The following is an 18,796-nucleotide window of genomic DNA, read 5'->3' on the forward strand; positions in this document are numbered from 1 at the left end:
GTGACATTTGTGCGTTGGGAAATAGTTGCCCAAGGAATTACCACCGCCACAGCCAAACGCCCGCTTTCATTGGCAAATTAACAACTTATACGCCAAAAGTTTTGCCAGCAAAGTTCCCCAAAAGCCGAAAGTTGCCAAGCACCTGTCCCCATCGGCTGCCTGACAAAGTTGCCACGGCAGCCAACTGACTAAAGGATCTTCGCGCTCTCAGCGAAAAAAAAAAAACAAAATGCGGAAAAATCGAAGATGTGAAAAAAAATACTTGAGTGGTTTTCAATTTTATATCGCATTGTTGTTTCGTTTGTTTCCCTCGACTGTCGGTATGATTCACAATTTATGTTTACAACTTGCCAGCAAAAATAAAAATTGTATTTTTATGACGGCTTTTTCGAGGGCCCGATGGATTGAGGCACAAAGCACACGAAGCAGAGCGACAGCTTTGCCATGCAATAAAATAAAATATTGTTGCAATGCAGCGATGGCAGTGTGGCCCCCAAAAAAGTGTCACTGATGTCAAACTAACAAAACATAAAACGGGCATAAACAAAAAACTGAACAGAAAACCCGAAAAACTGAAAAACCTGGCCAAATCCAGAACATGGGCTGCCCAGGGGCTTAGGATTGAAGGACCAAAAGAACGAGGATATACAGGACCAGCCTGATGTGGCACAAATATTTAAAGTTATCTGTGGAAACTTGGCAAGTTCTCGGTGCCAGGGCAGCGCTGCTTCTTTCCACTTGTTTGTCTTTGCTTAATCTTTTGATAGAAATTTGTATACAAAAGTTGTTCAATACCCGCCCTCGTCGCTCCGACCATTTGGTTTTTGGCTAAACAAAGTTTGCTACATTATTTTCACAAGCGCACGAAGTTGGCACAAGGTGTTTTTCTTGTCATTGAACTTAAAGGTGAGGCAGTCGACTGGCCAAACTTTGCAGCAGATCAGCTAGCCAGCGAATGATGATGATACTGACAACGATGGCGATGATGATGATGCATCTTATTCTCGTTTGGCCATAAGCTATAGTTGGCTTTCTTTGTCACAATTTCTGCTTAGCTTGAGCTTCTCTTATAATTTACAATCGTGTACCGTGAACTTTGCGCTTGATTTACACTTGGCTGACGTCTGCGTTTGCTTTGTGTGGGTTCCTTATGTCAGTCGATATATATATACAGCTGTATCGTTGGCAACCAGCCCACTGGCCACCCACTCGGCAGCAGCAGTTGTCCTTTGTGTCCTGTTGTTATTTACAACGTGCTTGGGCGGACACCAGCGCACCGCACAGTTAATTTGACGTGGCCAATGGCTTTTATGGGACGTGCAACGTGGCGTATGCGCAACAATTGACTGGCTGACTGGCTGACTGACTGACTGGCTGACCGACCGTGCTAATTAGAGCCGCAACATTTGACATTTGCCACATAACTCAGCTCCTTAAAAGGTGCCGGCACAATTAATGATATTCGTCGGAGATTCGTAGTTAACCCATTAAAATTCAACTAACATGCAATTTTGGCTAGCTGCAACACTTACTTAAATAAATAGAAAAGCGATTAAAGAGGCAAGTTGTAACTGCAGGTCCGTTAGTTGCACTTACCGGATTTAAAATTGTTTTTGTGGTGCAAGGACCTTAAAGTTGAGCTAACAATATCACTTCATAAATCAAATTACGGGGTGAAAAGTTTTGAAAGCATCACAAAAGTCGCATTTGCTTTTCACACATATCCACTCCCGTTTTTTATCGCTATCATTCTTTTGACTTGGGAACGCTTCAGTTGACGATTTTCCAGCCATGGCAAGTTCTTCATTTGGCGTGCAAATGCAAAATTAATTTGCACAATTAATCAGCCACGCCATCTCTAGCTACCCATACACACGTATACTCGTATAAGCATGTACAGGACCCTCAATATGTAACCCCAACGACTGTCGGAGGAGCATTTTGCCGGGTTGGCTTTTGCAAAAGTGCAGTGAACATTTTCATTGCAATTAAATTTAGCACAAAAAGTTGGCAACAAAAAAAAAAATAAAAAAAGGAAGGGAGAAAGATGTCATGTTACTGTCAGTGGCAAAGAGTGAAGTGCTCGCCAAAATGTTGCCATTTGCATTGCCACTTAAACACACATAAGGGCGGTCGCAGGAGCATGGGTGTGTTGGTGCAGCAAGGTGGTGGTGGGAGTAGCTGGGGCCACTCACACATAGAAGGCTAAAAAAGAGGTGGTGGGTGGTGGGGCGAAGGGGGACAGTCGCCGGCACGCAAATCGAGTCAAGTTGAATAGGCGGAAGTAGAGCAAGAAATGCGATTGCCAAATTGAGTTGAAGGTTTCGCTTGACTGTGTTTTGTTTGGCCAACTCCGTGAGCTTGACTGCATCGTCGTCCTTTTGCCATCGCCATCGCCACTGCCACAGCCAAAATCAGCAGTGGCAACACCAAAGCCAGAGCACAGAGAATAATATCTTAGATTTTGAGATCAAATATGAACCTATAAAATTTGAAATATATGTTTTTTGAATATCATCTACCTCAGATCCTTTGAAACTTAAGCAGCTCTGGAATATTATTTCAGCTTAGTGTAATCTTCTATAACTATAAATATATATTATTTCATAAGTTCCATCTATGGAATATCAACTTCAAAGTGGAACGTTTTTGAATTGATCCGGAGTTTATTTGAAGTGCAGCGCCTAGGTTTTCGGTGACGCAGCTCCTGCAGCTCCCAGTTCCCAGGCACTTGGCACTTTACTGCAATTTTGTAGTTTTGATAAAATTTCGCAAGCATATTAAAAAGTTTTGCCCAACTTCGTTTTTACTTTTGCACATGCCACACGGGGCAGCTGCGGAGGGGGCGTGTCTCCGCACATGCCACTGACAGGCCAAAAGAGGAAGCTGTGCCTTATGGCTCTGCCAGCCACGGCTTGTTTGCTGCTGCTGCTGCTGTTGGAAAAAAAAAATAAATAGAGTACAAAAACTATAAAAAAAAATATCGAAAAGGGAAAAGGAATGTTAAAAGCAAGCAGTGCACTTTGCTTTGCTATTTAATTTTGCCGCTCAAAGGCTTGACAAGCTCCTGAGCAAAATGGTGGAAGACATTTTTCGGCAAACTTTCGCGACTTGTTTATGCGAAATAACCAATTAAATTTGCAACGAGGGTATCGCACAGCTCTAACTAAATAATAAGCTCGCACAATGCCGAAAAATAGCACAACCCTATAGTTATAAATAAAGCCAGACTTAATAAATAATAGCACGCCGAGTTCATAGTTCGTGGGCTTGAAAAATCATTTATTTAATTTTTAGCTTGCTTATAATGGCAAATAAATTTGTGAAAGGACACCAATTGCATGTGTGTGAACTACGAACATAATTTGGTTTATTTCGGTTGCGTTGCTGCAGCACGCACAGCCAGCATTTAAACTCAATTGAGTGCTGCTACATTTTTGTTCAACAATTTGTATGGCCCTCTCGGTGTTTGTGATTCTGCAACAAAAGCGCATTTAATTCGGCATAGCACAATGCATAAATCTGCTTTTAATGAAAAACCAAAGCCAGAAACTGACCTCACACCAAACGCGCTCAGTTTGTTTGCCCTGCAGTTGCCGTTGCCGTTGGCTTTGGCCGGATTTAAACTTTAAAATTTAAATGCCAGCAATGGCTTTGTTCCCGAAAAATCATCATCGAATTGTTGACCTACTTGAGGGGCCGAGTGTCAAGTAAGCTTCTGCTTCTACTTCTTCAGCTTCTCCTGGCCACAACGACGAGAGACTTTGGGCCCGGCTGATTGTTATGTAAAGGCTTCCTGTCTCGTCGTTAGACTGTTAAGAGCTTGTTAGAATAATGGCTAAATCGATGCACATGGGCAGAAGCCAACGCACGCAAGATATCGGTCGAGTGTCGGTCTACACAGATTTTTGGGTTCAAAAACAATTTATACAACTTTATTTATGGCGCTTGCCGACTGACTTGACCTTTTCAGTTTGCGAAGTTTAGGCCTAGGACAGGCTGGACATCTAAAAATAGCAAATACTTTTTTCTATAGATGAAATATTTTTAAGTAATTAAAAAGTGGGCGAACGGTTGATTGCTTATACATCCAATAACCGGCGCCATCAAGTGCAATGCGATTTCGTGACAAAGGTCAGCCATTAAAAAGCTGAATTTTGGTCCGACTCGTAAATTATATTCTCATTGTGTTTGCCTTTCAATAGCCGTGTGCCTGCACGCACACACACACACTTACACCACACACACCACACACAGATACTCTGGCGTAGAAAATCGCATTGTCAGGCTCTCGTTAGGCAGATGCATGTGTATCATTGTGTGCATGTGTGTTTGGGGTAAGAAAAAATGGAGGTTCGCCTCTGGCCGTGTATTGGTTTTGTCGCTGTGGTTATGCGCGCTATTTCACAGATACACCAACACATGCACGGCCGCAGAGAGACACGCACACAGGCAGAGCCGCACACACAATAAAAATGATTGCATTGGCATGCAGGATGACAGGATGAGCGGTGGTTATGGGCGAAGGGGTGTTATATGGGGAGCCATGGAGCAGCCGGGCTGCATTTGATGGATGAGTTCGAAGCCATGAACCAGATGTGACAATTCAAATGCCAAAATTCAGCAGTCACACACATGCACACACACTCACACATAGGGCTGCCCAGGGGCGTAGTAACTCAAGGGGAGTTGTCAGAACATCGCATATTTTGCGTTCCAACGAACCCCCCAAGTCGACGCACCTGCTCGCACAGACCCTAATATTTCGTGTTAAAAAATGCATCGAACAATATGCGAAGCGGGCCAGAACTCACGACTTTTTATTGAAATTGAATTGTTGATAAGTTTTGTCAACACACAAAACGCAGCTGAATTTAAATGGGGTTAGCTCTTCAAACGCCCACACACATTTCGGGAATTCGGAGGATAGACGGCTGACGTAATTGATTTGCTTGATATTGCATTTGAAGTGCTGGGCTAAGCAATTATCAATTTTTTTTGAGCTGACATATTCAAGTGTTTACGAATATGAGTGATGCACAGAGAGAAAAGCAATGAAGTTAAGCTTATGCTTGGCTTTAAAATCTATAGGGCTTGCGATTACTGACTTGTATTTCAATGTGAAGGCATACAACTAATATATACTTTCGTATACTTATCAAGTTTCCTAAATTCTCCAAAATCCATTCCTTAAGCCTAGAATCTTTTATAAGCAAAAACACCATCGATTTGATCCTTTAAGCCCACAAGACATATTTTTCTCCCCCTGCGACCTGCCAATATTTATCTAGATTAATTCGCAATTCATTGACTGGACACTCCAGGCACAAATGCAATGTGGAGAGCCCTTGACTTGGTTTAGCATGGGGCAAATATTCCCAAACGAAAGCCGGTCGAGTTCAACAGCCTTATGCTGCAAACATTTGGCATTTTATTCGCTTCCTGGTGATGGTGATGATGATGCTGCTGCTGCTGCTGCTGCTCCAAGTGCCGGTCAGTGTGGCAACAAATGTTGCCAAAGGCTGTGCCACAATTCGTTTCATTTGCGGCCAACGGGAACGGGAACGGGAACGGGTCGAGCAGGAGCCGACCCACTTACCACAATAACCCACATTCATTCCCCTTCGTTGGCCAACATGTTGCTGACCCAAAACCGATGGATAGTAGTAGTTGGCTAAGAGAGCGCCTGCGCTTTGAGCCACGTCCCGAAGAGAATGGGTCTGAGATTGGTTTGCCATCTCTTTGCGAAAAACGATGCTGCTCTGCCCAATTACTCAATGGCATTTCTCAATCGCTTCAAACACGCGACTGTTGGCCATAAAACGCCCAACTCTTGTTCGCTGTTAAATTAGCCCATTGCCAGACGCAAAACAGGCCTTTAATTGCCAGACGAAACTGTTAGCTGGCCATTCAGTCATCCGGCCAGCTATTTGTCGACTGGCTTACAACTGTCAGAGCACAACTCGACTTGGCCTGACAAATGGCGGGGCTTTAAGCCTTCTGGTCTAACTAGCATTCCAGCGAAATGAGCATCAAAAGTACATCTTGGAGCACCTGAATTGTCTACGTGAATTAGTCAAGCGACAAAAAATGGGCTGATGGGCAAAAAGTAGCAAGAGACACACGATTTATACGAGGCAATTAATTGTCGCGACCTCGCCCAGATTGACAAAACCCTTAAAGAATTAAGCTGCCCCAAGACCCATGGATCCGCTGGCGATGCAGCAATTTGCAGCTCATTTAAATTGCAGGCGCGTAAATCAAGGCGGCAACATGCAGCATTTGGCGCCCAAGGCAGCGCGTCCAGGCGCCAGCTCACAAATCAAGCGGCAAATTGAAATTGCTTGACAAGGCCGCAGAGTTATGGCATCCATAAAAAAAGAGTCCTAACCGTGCCAGATAGTAGGGGAAAAGGACAACTAACTGATGGTGGGGCGACGACAACAGATCTGTTCATTATATGTGCACAGTTATATGTTCGCATATCGCCTAAAATTATTAATAATAAAAATGTACATTAATTTTAATTTCTAATATGGCATCCGTGACATAGTCCCGCATATACTTGGTTTTTTTGGTTGATTATAAACCCAAGCTCTCCTGATTCTTTGGCTAGAATAGTAATTTCAGGCCAAAAATAACAGCAGCTGGTCAGGAATACGTCACACCTCCACTCTGTTAGTTTAACAATTTTCTTATATTTTAACAGTTGATGCTTCCGACAATGTGGATGCTTCAGGCACTTGTGGTGCACATCTTGTTGATGGGCGCCATCTTGAACACATACTTCCAACCCAATCTACTGCCCAACCTCGTGCCGCAAAAGACGATGCGCGAAATGGGCCTAGAACCTCCAGCGGATCGATTGGTGGTATTTGTGACCGATGGTCTGCGAGCGGCCACCTTTCTGGCAAACAATGGCAGCGATGTTCCGGATCTGAAGGACATATACCGGAAGCAGGGACGAATTGGAATATCCCGCACTTGTGCGCCGACAATGACACGACCTGGACACATAGCCATATTTGCCGGCTTCAATGAAGATCCGGCTGCTTCTTTGATCAACTTACGCTACAATCCCGGCGATTTTGATACCGTCTTCAATCGCAGCAGAAATATGATCGGCTGGGCACACAAGTACATTGTCGGTTACTTCGCGGAACTGTCGCATGGTGGTGCCCCATTGAGATTTGATTCATATATGGAAAGGGACCTGCCAGAAAAGCTGACTTGCGACAAATGGGCCTTCGATAAGGTGGAGAATTTCTTGAGCAACGGCTACAATGTTCGAGAATGGAGCAACTACAAGCCGGCTGTGTTCTTTGTCTATTTGGCCGACATGGATATAGCTGCTCATCGGTTCAGGCCACTAAGTAAGAGGTTCTTCCAAAAGCTTCAGAATACACAGCTTGGTATTAGGAATACGTATGAGCTCTTCGAACGCGTCTTCAATGATAGTAGAACGGCTTATCTGATGACATCCGATCATGGCATGAATAATGAAGGTAACTATGTAAGTATCAAATTATACTTTAATCATATAGTATTTTTCAGGAACACATGGTAGTGGTACCTCCTTGGAAATAGAAACACCCTTGTTTATGTGGGGAGCTGGTGTAAAGCGAGATGAAATCGATGCTGAAGCCAACTTCCCCGAAAAACCCAATATATCCCAGGTGGATCAGACCCAACTGGCGCCACTGATGTCATCTTTAATTGGGCTTCCACCGCCAAAGAACAATCTAGCCCTTATGCCCGTGGGTTATCTCAACGTGAGTGATGAGTATCAGGCGGTGGCTTTACATCTCAACGTCTTGCAACTTTTGTCGCAAGCTGAAATTCTCATAAGGCGTCATGAAAAAGCGATGTTTTACAAGTGGCTGCCAAAGTTTGGGGAACTCCACTCGGGCGTAATAGATCAGTATGCAGCACAATTTGATTTCCTAAAATCGGAGGGGAATTTAACGGATGCAATGGAGGTTTGTAAGGAGTATGGAGAACTGGCAATGAAATGTTTGGCCTACTACCACCAGTATTATCAAACTCCATTGATTGTGGCCAATTCATTGTCCTACTTGATTTGGTTCTACTGCCTCCTCCTACAGCTGACCAGATTATCCAAAAAGGAAAAGACGCAAAGAAGGGGATTTATGACCGTTTCCACCCTGATATTAGCCATGATCGGTATTTTACTAATTCCCATTATGGAACTGCAAAAGGTGCCGCATGTCACAACATTTTATTTGATTCTACCGGTTGGAATGTTGATCATGGCTCAGGCTGAACGTCCTGTGAAAGGCTATTGGATATATCATCCGTTATGGAATTTTGGCTTTATACTGGTCCCCGCTGTCCTAATAATGTGGATGACCTTTATTATTAGGCACCTATGGGTGCTATATGTAATTTCCGTACTCCTTAACAACCGCCGAGCACTCCGAAAGCCATCCATCAAACTATTCATTTGGCTTTCGCTGGCTTTAATAGTAACTGCCATACTAATTATGGAGCAACGTACTACAAAGGGACTGAGGACTATACCCGTAAAAGGTTACCATGTTCTTTATATAAGCATGGTTTTGGCTATTATTCGTCCTTTGATCCTAGGACATCGACATGATCCCCGAGTCTGGACCTTCAATTCAGTAGCGCTGGTGGTCGGAGCCTTTGGAGTTTATCAATATAAGTTCTATGAATCCGTATCGTCCTATGTCTATGTCGTCACTTGGTCATTCCTTTTCTTTGCCTTTCTCTCGATTGTGTATTTTGCGAAATCTCTGCCAGAGGCCAGGAAAAGATTGGAACTTATTACCATCAACATGATTACAGTTCTCAGTCTGCTGACCAATTCTTGGGGCTGCTTGAATTTCCAAGTCGTGATAACTGAATTTATATTCGGCCTACAGGTTTATGAGGAATCCAAGGAAACCAAGGAAATTGAAGATGCGAAAGACGAACGCACTTCTCTTCAGAACCTAAAAGGATTTTATCGATATGGATATATGATTCTCCTCTATTTCTATGTAGCCTTCTTCCTGGCTGGACATTGGCTGTCCTCATTTTTGTTCAAATCGACAACCGCTCGACTATTTTATCCGCATTTTTCCCTTTACATAGCCGGCAGTCTTGTAATGCTGAAGGTCTTTATACCATCAATGATTTTCATATGCGCTCTATATGCTATGGTTCCATTTGTCCGGAAAAACGCCAGATCAATTCTAATCTGCGTTTTTGTGATCAGCAATGCCATGGGCTTTTATAAGTATTACTTTATCCGTAATCGGGGATCTTGGAGAACAGTTCGCATGTGTCTGGATCAGATCTTACTAACCCATGCCGTGATCCTCATGCTACTATTAGGTATCTGTTTGGCCAAGATCTTCTTGGCCAACACCACGATGGAACGGCTAGGACGAAATAGAGCCAGCAATACTCGAAGCACTTTGGCAGCCGCAGAAACTGAGGCCTAGTATATTTTTGGAACGTGTAACTAAATTCATTGTGTGTATGTCTTAAGGTACTCAATTACAATCTAAATTTTAAGCTTATGATATTTCTCGAGTTTTATTCGATTACTTTACATGCTATTAATAGAAATGTATTCAATTCATTTCTCATTAAGCTTTTAAGCCTTTGACACAGAACTTGTCGCGCCCTCAGCCGACAGGATGTTTGATATTTGTCATAATAATTAGCTGGCATTTGCCTTTTGGCCCGCACCTCGACACTCCCACTTTGGCGGGTCAAAAGGACGGTTGCCTGGAAACGACTGATTAAATGAGCTATTTGGCTCTCGTTTTGCCTAGCTTTTTTCTTACCCTTCCAGACACCCAAACCACATTCGCTGGGCTTATGTTTGCGATGTCGTCGCCCGTGGAGCCATTGTCGCCAGCCATTTCATTCGGCTTGGCCAGCTCCGACAGCTTGTTGAGTTTATCCTGTCAATACACTCATGGCTCATGGCCGAAATGGGAAATGTGGCGGGATTGGGCTTACATTGAGCCGGCCGACAGGATTGATCGGCGGACTGATTGATTAATTGACACTTTACACATTAATTAGCCTTAGAAGCCAGTCCATTCTTTCGGTATATGTCTTTTGGGCATTACAATCTTCGTCCTTGGCCTTAAGGCAGATGTTGATTTGGTTAGCTGATACGCAAAAACATTGGACACTCTGCTCTGATTGGAAATTATGACAACTTGGCCAGGAGTAGTCTTTGGCTTGCATATGCTGGCCAAATTTATCGCTGATTAATAAGCTCATTAGAACTTTGCTTGTTTACTAGGTGCGGCAGCACACGGAGTGAACGAACTTTCGCCAGATTTAATTGGAAAAGTTGGGATGTGGCTAAGTCAGTCGTTAGTTGGTCAATATTTATCTGGCCCGAGCTTAGCACTTCTCCGGTACATTCCGTCTAAATACAGTTACATCTCGGCGGGTTTGGCATCTTTATTTTCCATGGAAACCCTCGAGGCGACGGAAAGGTAAAGCCAAGAGGCTTAAAAGGATACATATATATACATAAATATCGGGCGAAGACAAAGAATTATGCCATCCTGTCGGTTATTAATGAGCCGCAGCCCCCGGGGGAAAGCTCAGAGTTGCGATTCCCTTTTGCATCAGGCCAAGTTTCAATTTGGCTGGCGCGTAATGAGAATGCATTTGAAAGGTAAAATGATTAATGTCAGCGCCAGCTTGGGGCTTATCTTTTTGTGGGTTAACCACCAGCGGCAAGCAGCGACGTGGATTTAATTAAAATAAAAATACAAAAATACTAAACTTCCCGGCAGCAGCAGCTGTCAGGGCCATAATGTTTTTGGCCGAACTCATTTGGCAATTATTACATTTGGCAGTTAATTAAAATATTTGTAAAAGCCATATAATTTCATGCGCGAAATTGAATTGATTTCGCAAATATTTACCAGTTAGAAATGTGCTCTCCATTGCGATTTTTGTGTGGTGTAAAGGTATGCAAAATTAATTCAGATAAATTTCGGTCGCATCCTCTTGCAATTCGTGTTCTGGTCAGTATTAATTAACGCTCAGTTCCTCTGGTAATTTACCAACTTATAAATAATATATCTGCCAGATATGTTCAATAGTGAGTTTATGGTTTATTCCAATTTTGAACTCTTTCGAATGTATTTTTTGTATTATTATATGCGATAGTGGACCGAAATGGCAAAAGCACCAGCTGTTGTTTATTTTTGCCCACTGATATTGTCGGGGTGCAAATTAGTTGAAACCCAACGGCAATTTAATTTTCTATTTAAATTTTGGGCTATCAGACCAATGAATCATGTGCACAGAATGTTTCAAATATGCTTAAAAGTTATATGCAAATTTAATGAATTGTTTTTTTTTATTATGCATATACCTCCACGTTAAATGCGTAAAACCAAAATAAAATCTACAAACAAACTGTGCCGCGCAATTAATTATGCGAATACTTTTGCCAGTTGGCATTTATTTTTGCCATTTTGCAGTCGTGTGCATTAGCTATACGCAAGTATTTAATGAAGTTGAAATAGTTTTGGAAACATTTTCAATACCGATGCACTGCGCATTAGCCTTTTATTGCAGCTGCATTATTCAACTGGATTAGCTGTGAACACTATTTTGAATATTTCGAGCTATCGCCAGGATACATTTTACGCACGTGTCATATAAATATCTGAAAATGCTGAATAGCTTACAGTGATGCTAGGACACTTCAAAGATATTTATAAAGGTATAAGAGTTAGAACTACGGCCCATTTTGTAGTTATATCTCTTCGCCATCGAAATCTGCCATCTTTAATATATTACTATCGCACTTTTCATCACATTGTGACAAACAGAGCAAACAAACAGAGCAACTCACATGCCCAGGAAAATCCGAGAAAGTTGTTTGCCATTCGAAGTCGTAATTGAGTACGCCGTGCGCATGTATAAATAACATGGCAATGTGTCCTGTCCCCGAAAAGTTTCGTGCGAGCGCTCAGGAGTCGTATCTCCTTTGTTTTCTATTAAACAATTGACAAAGTGCCATGTCCTTGGCGCTGGCTGATGCGACTACACATATAAATTATAATTTAATAAGAAAACAAACGAAAAATTCAATGGCGCCATAAACCATAAAAAGACGCTGCAAAGTGCTCTTCGGCTCTGTGTGTGTGTGAGTTTGTGCGCGGATGTGTAACGAAAAACAATAAGCAAACAAAGCCGCCCAGGACGATACGAGAGTAAACATTGAAATCATCTTCGACGACGGAAATCGAGCTCACAGGATCGGGGACGAAGGCTCGATTAAGTAGCATAAAGTGATGATAAATGCGACATTGAGCAACAATAAATTGTTGCCTTTTGTCTCTGTTTTACTGCCGCCAGCATTGCTGTGAATCCTCCGAGTCCTTCGAATCCTGCGACTCCTGCCACCGAGGATTTCGCACTGCTTGCCATTGACGTGTTTGACTTATTGACGCTGCGTGCCGGGATTAGCGATGCGGCCACACTGCGTATGAGCAACGCAAATATACCGAAAATCATAAAGCATCGCTGATTAGCATTTGTATGCGTGTGTGCGTGTTTATATTTTCTCTGCTCATTCAATTGTTTATTGGTAATTTGAAATTCATTGGACAGCAGCATCAGCCGACAATCCCCTTCAGTTTATGGTCCTGCAGACCGCGAATTATAGATCAAAATCAATCGAACTGAATCCTCGGTGCTGTCTGCTTTGGCATCAATTTCTGAGGCAACTAATTATGCAAAGTGGGTAAATATTTCAAAGCCTTTAAAGTTTTCAATTTGCGGGTATGAAATGAAAAATGTGTAGAAAGGAATTATTTTCCGCTCAATACTATATTAGGTACTTATAGCCGATTTCAGAAACCATTAGAATATATTATAGACTGTTGACCTATATATTTCTCAAATCGTTGTTTTTGCTATATAATTGATTTGATCCCTCTGTGGGTCAGTCAGTCAGCAGTATTCCCTGGAAAATTCGCCGGTCACATCTGAACTGCATCTGAGGCACACTTTAAGCTTCATTGCAACGAGGCATGCCCCATGGCCAAATGTGAGGGCCAAAGTTTTCCACTTAAAAAACGCGAAGTTGCCTCAATGCAGGAATTGTTTTCTGTTCTTATTTTTTTCGTTGAACCTCCCGCTCCTCCACCAGCAGCTTGCCGGTCTGGTCTGGTTTTCAGCTCCTGGGCTCTCGAGTCTTGGCTGGTTTAGCTGCAGTTGGCCGCAAGTCGTGCCACTTGCCACAGGAAAGCCAAACCGAGCTGCTTGCTGCACAGCCGGAGCTGAGTTCGAGATTACTTTGGTTTACATTGTGCTACGTTTGCGGCTTAAATATTGTATTAAGTTTGCTGGCTGGTGATTGGAAAGCAACTGCACATAAATAGAAAAGAACGAGAACGATGGGTGATGGGTGGCATGCGGCAGGTGGCAGGCTGCAGGATTCCCTTAGCAAAGTTCACCTCATGCACCTGGCCGCATTTCATTGCAATTTTGCATTATTTGCAACTGGGGCTTGATCGCCGCCAGTCCATTGCTCTGCCGCATTCGAAAGCCAAGTTAGCAGCCACTTGAGTTTGCTTGCTGCTATTAGCCGGGCCAACATGAGTGGCAATGGGACTGCGAGCACGAGAAGGGCAGCATCGGCAGCATCAGCAACAGAATCCCAGTCCAAGCGGGCAATTGCTTAATTGCAACTTAAGCTCAATTTTCCTCCTGCTCGCACCGACGGCCAACTTCTCGGGAATGTCTGTGCCCCGTCAGTCTGGACCTTGTGTGTTTGTTGTTGGCACATAAAATCTTGGCCAACTCACAATCGTTGCATGTAATGACTGGCATTTGCGGCAGATCCGATATGAGGCCCGAGGTGAAAGGATACTGAATACTCGGATACAGGTTACGGTATAGGGAAGGATGAACAGACGGCACTCCAAAGTGTACGGGCATAGATAAACAGGCCCACTCGAAAAGCACCCGGGCTAAGCCCTTGAGCTCCGGCCACTTAAAACATAAAGTTGCCCAGGTAGAAAGCATTAGAATCGCAAATCCCAGTGAGATTGTGCCAGCCTTAAATGTAGTTTAAGTGTGGTCTACTACTTGCGGCTTTTGCCAGCCGCAAATGATCATTTTAATGCCGCAAATCGAGTGCCAAACATCAGTGGGCCATAAGTTTCCATTTTGCTTTTTCGGTAAACACACGTCTATTTTTGTTACCAAAATTCAAATCGTTGCCATGAGCCTGGATGAACTAACTAACAGTTCTCTGTGTGATTCGCCAAGTGGCACAAAAGCCGAGGATGAGCTGGAACTATGTATGTGAGTAATCAGAAGTTCATTCTCTTAATAAATTTTTGCTTCAAATGTTTGGTTGCCCTTGTGAGAAGGAAGCCGGGGAATAGATTATCAAATGTATTACAAAAAACGTAGACGCATCCTGGAAAAATCCGATGCGCAGTTCCAGGAATGGTGGGTCATTCCGGAGGTGAAGTCAATGATCGATCTTGGTCAATCCTTCTCGATCAACTTGGATCTCATATCGCCGCTGCATGAGCCACTCCTGATGTAGAGGCATCATGGACGACAGTGGGTCTTCAATGCGGACACTGGACATCACCACCGATACGCGAGTTCCAAGTATCAGTTTATGACTTTTGGGGTATTCAACGAGTACTTGCAGTCCATCATCGTCGAATGCCATCGATATTGGGCTCCGTGGAGTATCTAAAGTATGGACAACTGATGTCCACTAGGCCATAAAGAAATCGTTAAATATATAAGCCAAAAACACACCCTTGGGCGCCATATAATTGCCACACATAATTTCATTAGCCACATATAGTCCTGTTTTGGGCTTTGGTTTCGCATTCGCATTCGCATTGAGCTGTTCCAATTAGTTGAATGGCTGGCATTTTGCTCAATTAATTGTCAACGTTTATGAACTAAGCACTGGTTGTTGTGTAGACGTGTGAAGGTGTGTATTTATGTTTGCCATACACAACAAACAGAACAAACACACACTGCCATACACGCCATCCAATTGCAAGTTCGATGGAAAATCGAGCAAACAAACTACAATCACACATGCAAATGTCAATGCCCCGGTATGTTGGCGTGGCAAAATGCAAAGAAAGAAAAACACTTTTTGTTTAAACAACAGCAAAGCCAGCGCAAATGCTGTAAAAGCGTGGGAAAAGCGGGGGAAAAGCGTGAAAAGCAAACCATACGACAGGCATAATCAAAATATTTTCACAAAAAGCAACACAATTAACATGCAAAAATCAGGAAACAAAATGAAATCGATTTCACGTATTTTTTCAGCACTCATTGCATTGGTCTTATTTGAGGCTTTTCCAGATTTAACTGCAAATGTTTGAATAACTTTTTGTTTACCTTTGTGCCACCATTATCCAGCCTTCATAAATTTTTAGCTGCAGCATTAAAACAATAATACAAATGCAATTGATTTGGCCCGCGACCCCAATGCAAACAAAAGGCCAAACAAAACATGGCAAAATGCATAGTTTTTTCTTATCCTGAGCCCGCGTAATTTAATTGTCTGCAGTTGAGGCGCCATACGATAAATCAATTAAAACAGATTAAGCTTCACAGTATTAAGGACTTTTTTAGTCCTGCCACGCCCCCTTCTTTTTTTTTTGTTCAAGCCAATCCTAAGGGGCAGCTGCGGCAGATGTAATGCGCTGATGCAAATGAAGATAGATGCATTTCTGGCACTTGCAGCGGCACAATAATTGACGCTGAATATGATGAATGAGTGGCTATTACAAGTGAGCGAAAAAGAATCAAAAGGCGATTAATGAATGAGTCCAAGAAAGGCGCAAATCAAATGCCCAATGAATGGAAGTGAATAAAAAGAACTCAGTTTCATTTTAATTTATAGCTACACTTGGAAAAGTAAGTGACTGAGTTATGATGGCCAAATTTGATGTTACCAATCCCATCAGTTAATATTTAAGCTATAAGCTGTCATAGCCACCTTTTACTATCCAATTGTTCGCATGAGTATATATGCATTTTTGATCTGTTCATTGGCTGTTGCACAAAACTGATAATCCTATTGTGGTTTTGCTCGTTCCCCATAATTGCCCTTACACTGCGCTTTCACGAGAAATCGGCTTTGGTTTTCATGTTTTGCGGCGGCTGCGTTTTTGAAGTTCCATTACTCAAACTCTATGCGAGAATCGCTTCAAGGGGAAAATCGCATGGCTGCAACTCAACTGACAAACGGATGGGTGGCAAACTGTTTGGTGGCAAACTTTATGGTGGGCGGCCCATTGTTTCAATTGTTCGACTTGCCGAAAAGGTGGCCAATTCAACCGACGGCTTTGAGTGTTTTTCTGCAGCTTAAAGGTCGCCGCACTTGAGGCCTGATTAGCTGCATAATTGCTTTTGGCTAATTTGATTGAAGGAATTTCAATTAAAGTCGACCTCGATAAGATCGCAATGAATGTCGTCGATAAAAGATTGCATAAAATGGCCAGTGCATTTTCAAACACACATGGCGTATGATTAATGCACAGTTTTGCTATTGAATTACAATAAATATTACTACACAAGTGTAAACATTACTTTGTGTATTCACAAGTGCTTGTGATATCTCAATGCAAATCTTCAATTAATCTTTTTCCATGCTCACCCTCAAGTCGAGATGCATTAAAAATGCAGATTATTATTGGATTGCAATTAAATTAGGACGGACTTAGCTGGCCCAAGGAATTTAATTAAATCCATGAAGATGTGCATTAGGAGCTTTAGCGTTTTTGGGTTTATTTTTCAAAACATTTGCCCCACACGACCACAACTACAAGTATGCATAATTTGCTGATTGCCATTAAAAGCAATTATGCTCGGTGTCCTGGCAACCACAAACTCATTAGCTTGTTGCACCAAAACCGCAATGCAGCATATCCCACAGCAGGGCTGCAGCAACAACGACGAAAATTACTTACACATATCTGGGGGGTGTGGTCAGGGGTCACCACTATGCTGAAGGGTCACCGCTCACTTGACCCGTCTTTTGGCCCAATGTCCAAAACGATACGGCCAAAGGGAGTGCCGAAACGAAATCGAATCGAATCGAATCGCTGGCAAAATTGCACAGCTTGACGCCATCTTTTTGCACAACCAAATCCTTGCCAATTTTTTCTCTAGTTTTCAATCTTTTTTTCGTTTTTGGTTTTTGGACACAGGACACAGTTTTTGACGTGCGTGTGTGAAGTGCTTTCAAACAAAATGGTCACAGCAAAGTGCCCACAGCTCTGCAGGACAGAGGACAGAGGGTTTGTTTAGAAGGTTTATGCATATGTCCGACATGTGGAAAATTCCATTAGGAAGTTTTCATTGTTTGCATACATTTGCATGCCTCTGCCATCGCAGCCCAGTTTTCCCCCCCTCTCCCCCTCTTTTTTCAGGGCTTCCATCAGAAATAATTTATTTGCGGCAAGGAGCTGGCCAAGATTTTTATTATTATTATTTTGTAATGGTTTTCAAGTGTTTGCAGTGGCTCAACGGCACAACACTACAAAGCCGGGGCCCAAAAGAAATGGGAATGATTTGCATAAAATCGATTAAACATTTTCAGCAAATAAAATGCATATTGAAATGAAATGAATAGAAAGCAAGCCAAAAGCACCAGCGCAGCAACAATCTGGTCAGTTTTTGCCCAAGCCAAGGGCCATGCCTCTTACGAGTTGTCCAAAAAGTCCTGCTTTTTGTTTGTTAAGTGGGCGTAAGCAGGATAAACCACTGCCGTCTGTTGTGTGTGCCCAAAAGATTTATCAAATATTGCCCAATCGATTCACCTAACATCGTATATTTGCAACATTTCATTGCAAAAATATTGCCCGCCCTATTGAAAAGCAATAATGCCGAGATGAAACAAGGTGCATTTAACCCAAATTGCTTTGCCAAGAGAACTCCATAGGAATCAGGCCGCATAATGAACTGGCTTAATTTATGTGCTACCCGTAGAAGGTGGCTCAAATATTTTTCAATCATTAAAATATGGAAAATCCACACAGACATTAATTACGTTCTCAGACAGCAATTACATCTAGAACTTGAGAAGTTGAAAATTGACAGGCCAGCCAGGGAAATTTACATGTGCAGATTTGAGCAAACAACAACTTTGGGAATCTGGGAAACCTGGCTTAAATACGATAGTGCGGTGTGCAAAGTTAAAGTGGAATTTTAAGCAACGTTTACGGCAAAATGAGATGTGTAATCCAGTTTGGTAAACAAATATCAAAGCTATTTGTATTTAATTTCTTAAGCAAGCAAAGTTAATTAATGACTGGGCGGCTTAAAGAGCAACACAGTTGTGCAAGATGACCTTTGTTTGGAAGCACAATAATTTAAGAGCTTGCTGCGCTTCAACTCGCTGCAAAACGCACTTAGCAAACTAAAAGCAAGCCAAGTGCGGGCAGGGGTAGTAAAGTGAATCAAGCTCTCACTCGGGCATTAATGGCAACTTAAGCTGCCCTAAGATGCAACAAAAGCGGCCACATCAAATATAAATGATGCCACCGAAAACAGCTGGCCACGCCCCTTCCGAATATATATATACAGTTCGTCAGTTGCAATGCAAATGCAAATGGAAGCGAAAATCAACGTGCATTTCTCTCGTTTTGGCGCACTAAGCCCCGCAGGCCAGCGGCAAAAAACAATTTCGGATACAATTTAAGAGGGATTTTGTTTTTGGCTCTTGCTCTTATTATTATTGTTATTTCCGCTCTGCATGGCTAATGAAGCAAAACGGCAACAGCCA

General features: G+C 42.6%; 1 protein-coding gene across 1 annotated transcript; it reads left to right on the forward strand.

Moving 5' to 3' along the window:
* Positions 1-6,660: 6,660 nt before the first annotated feature.
* On the forward strand, positions 6,661-9,548 carry LOC6617181 (GPI ethanolamine phosphate transferase 1). The gene is made up of 2 exons (XM_002041472.2): positions 6,661-7,505; positions 7,555-9,548. The coding sequence occupies exons 1-2, from the start codon at positions 6,713-6,715 to the stop codon at positions 9,468-9,470; spliced, it is 2,709 nt and encodes a 902-aa protein (XP_002041508.2). The 5' UTR covers positions 6,661-6,712; the 3' UTR covers positions 9,471-9,548.
* Positions 9,549-18,796: the final 9,248 nt, after the last annotated feature.

Source organism: Drosophila sechellia, chromosome 3R, assembly GCF_004382195.2.
Source record: "Drosophila sechellia strain sech25 chromosome 3R, ASM438219v1, whole genome shotgun sequence".
Lineage (NCBI taxonomy): Eukaryota > Metazoa > Arthropoda > Insecta > Diptera > Drosophilidae > Drosophila > Drosophila sechellia.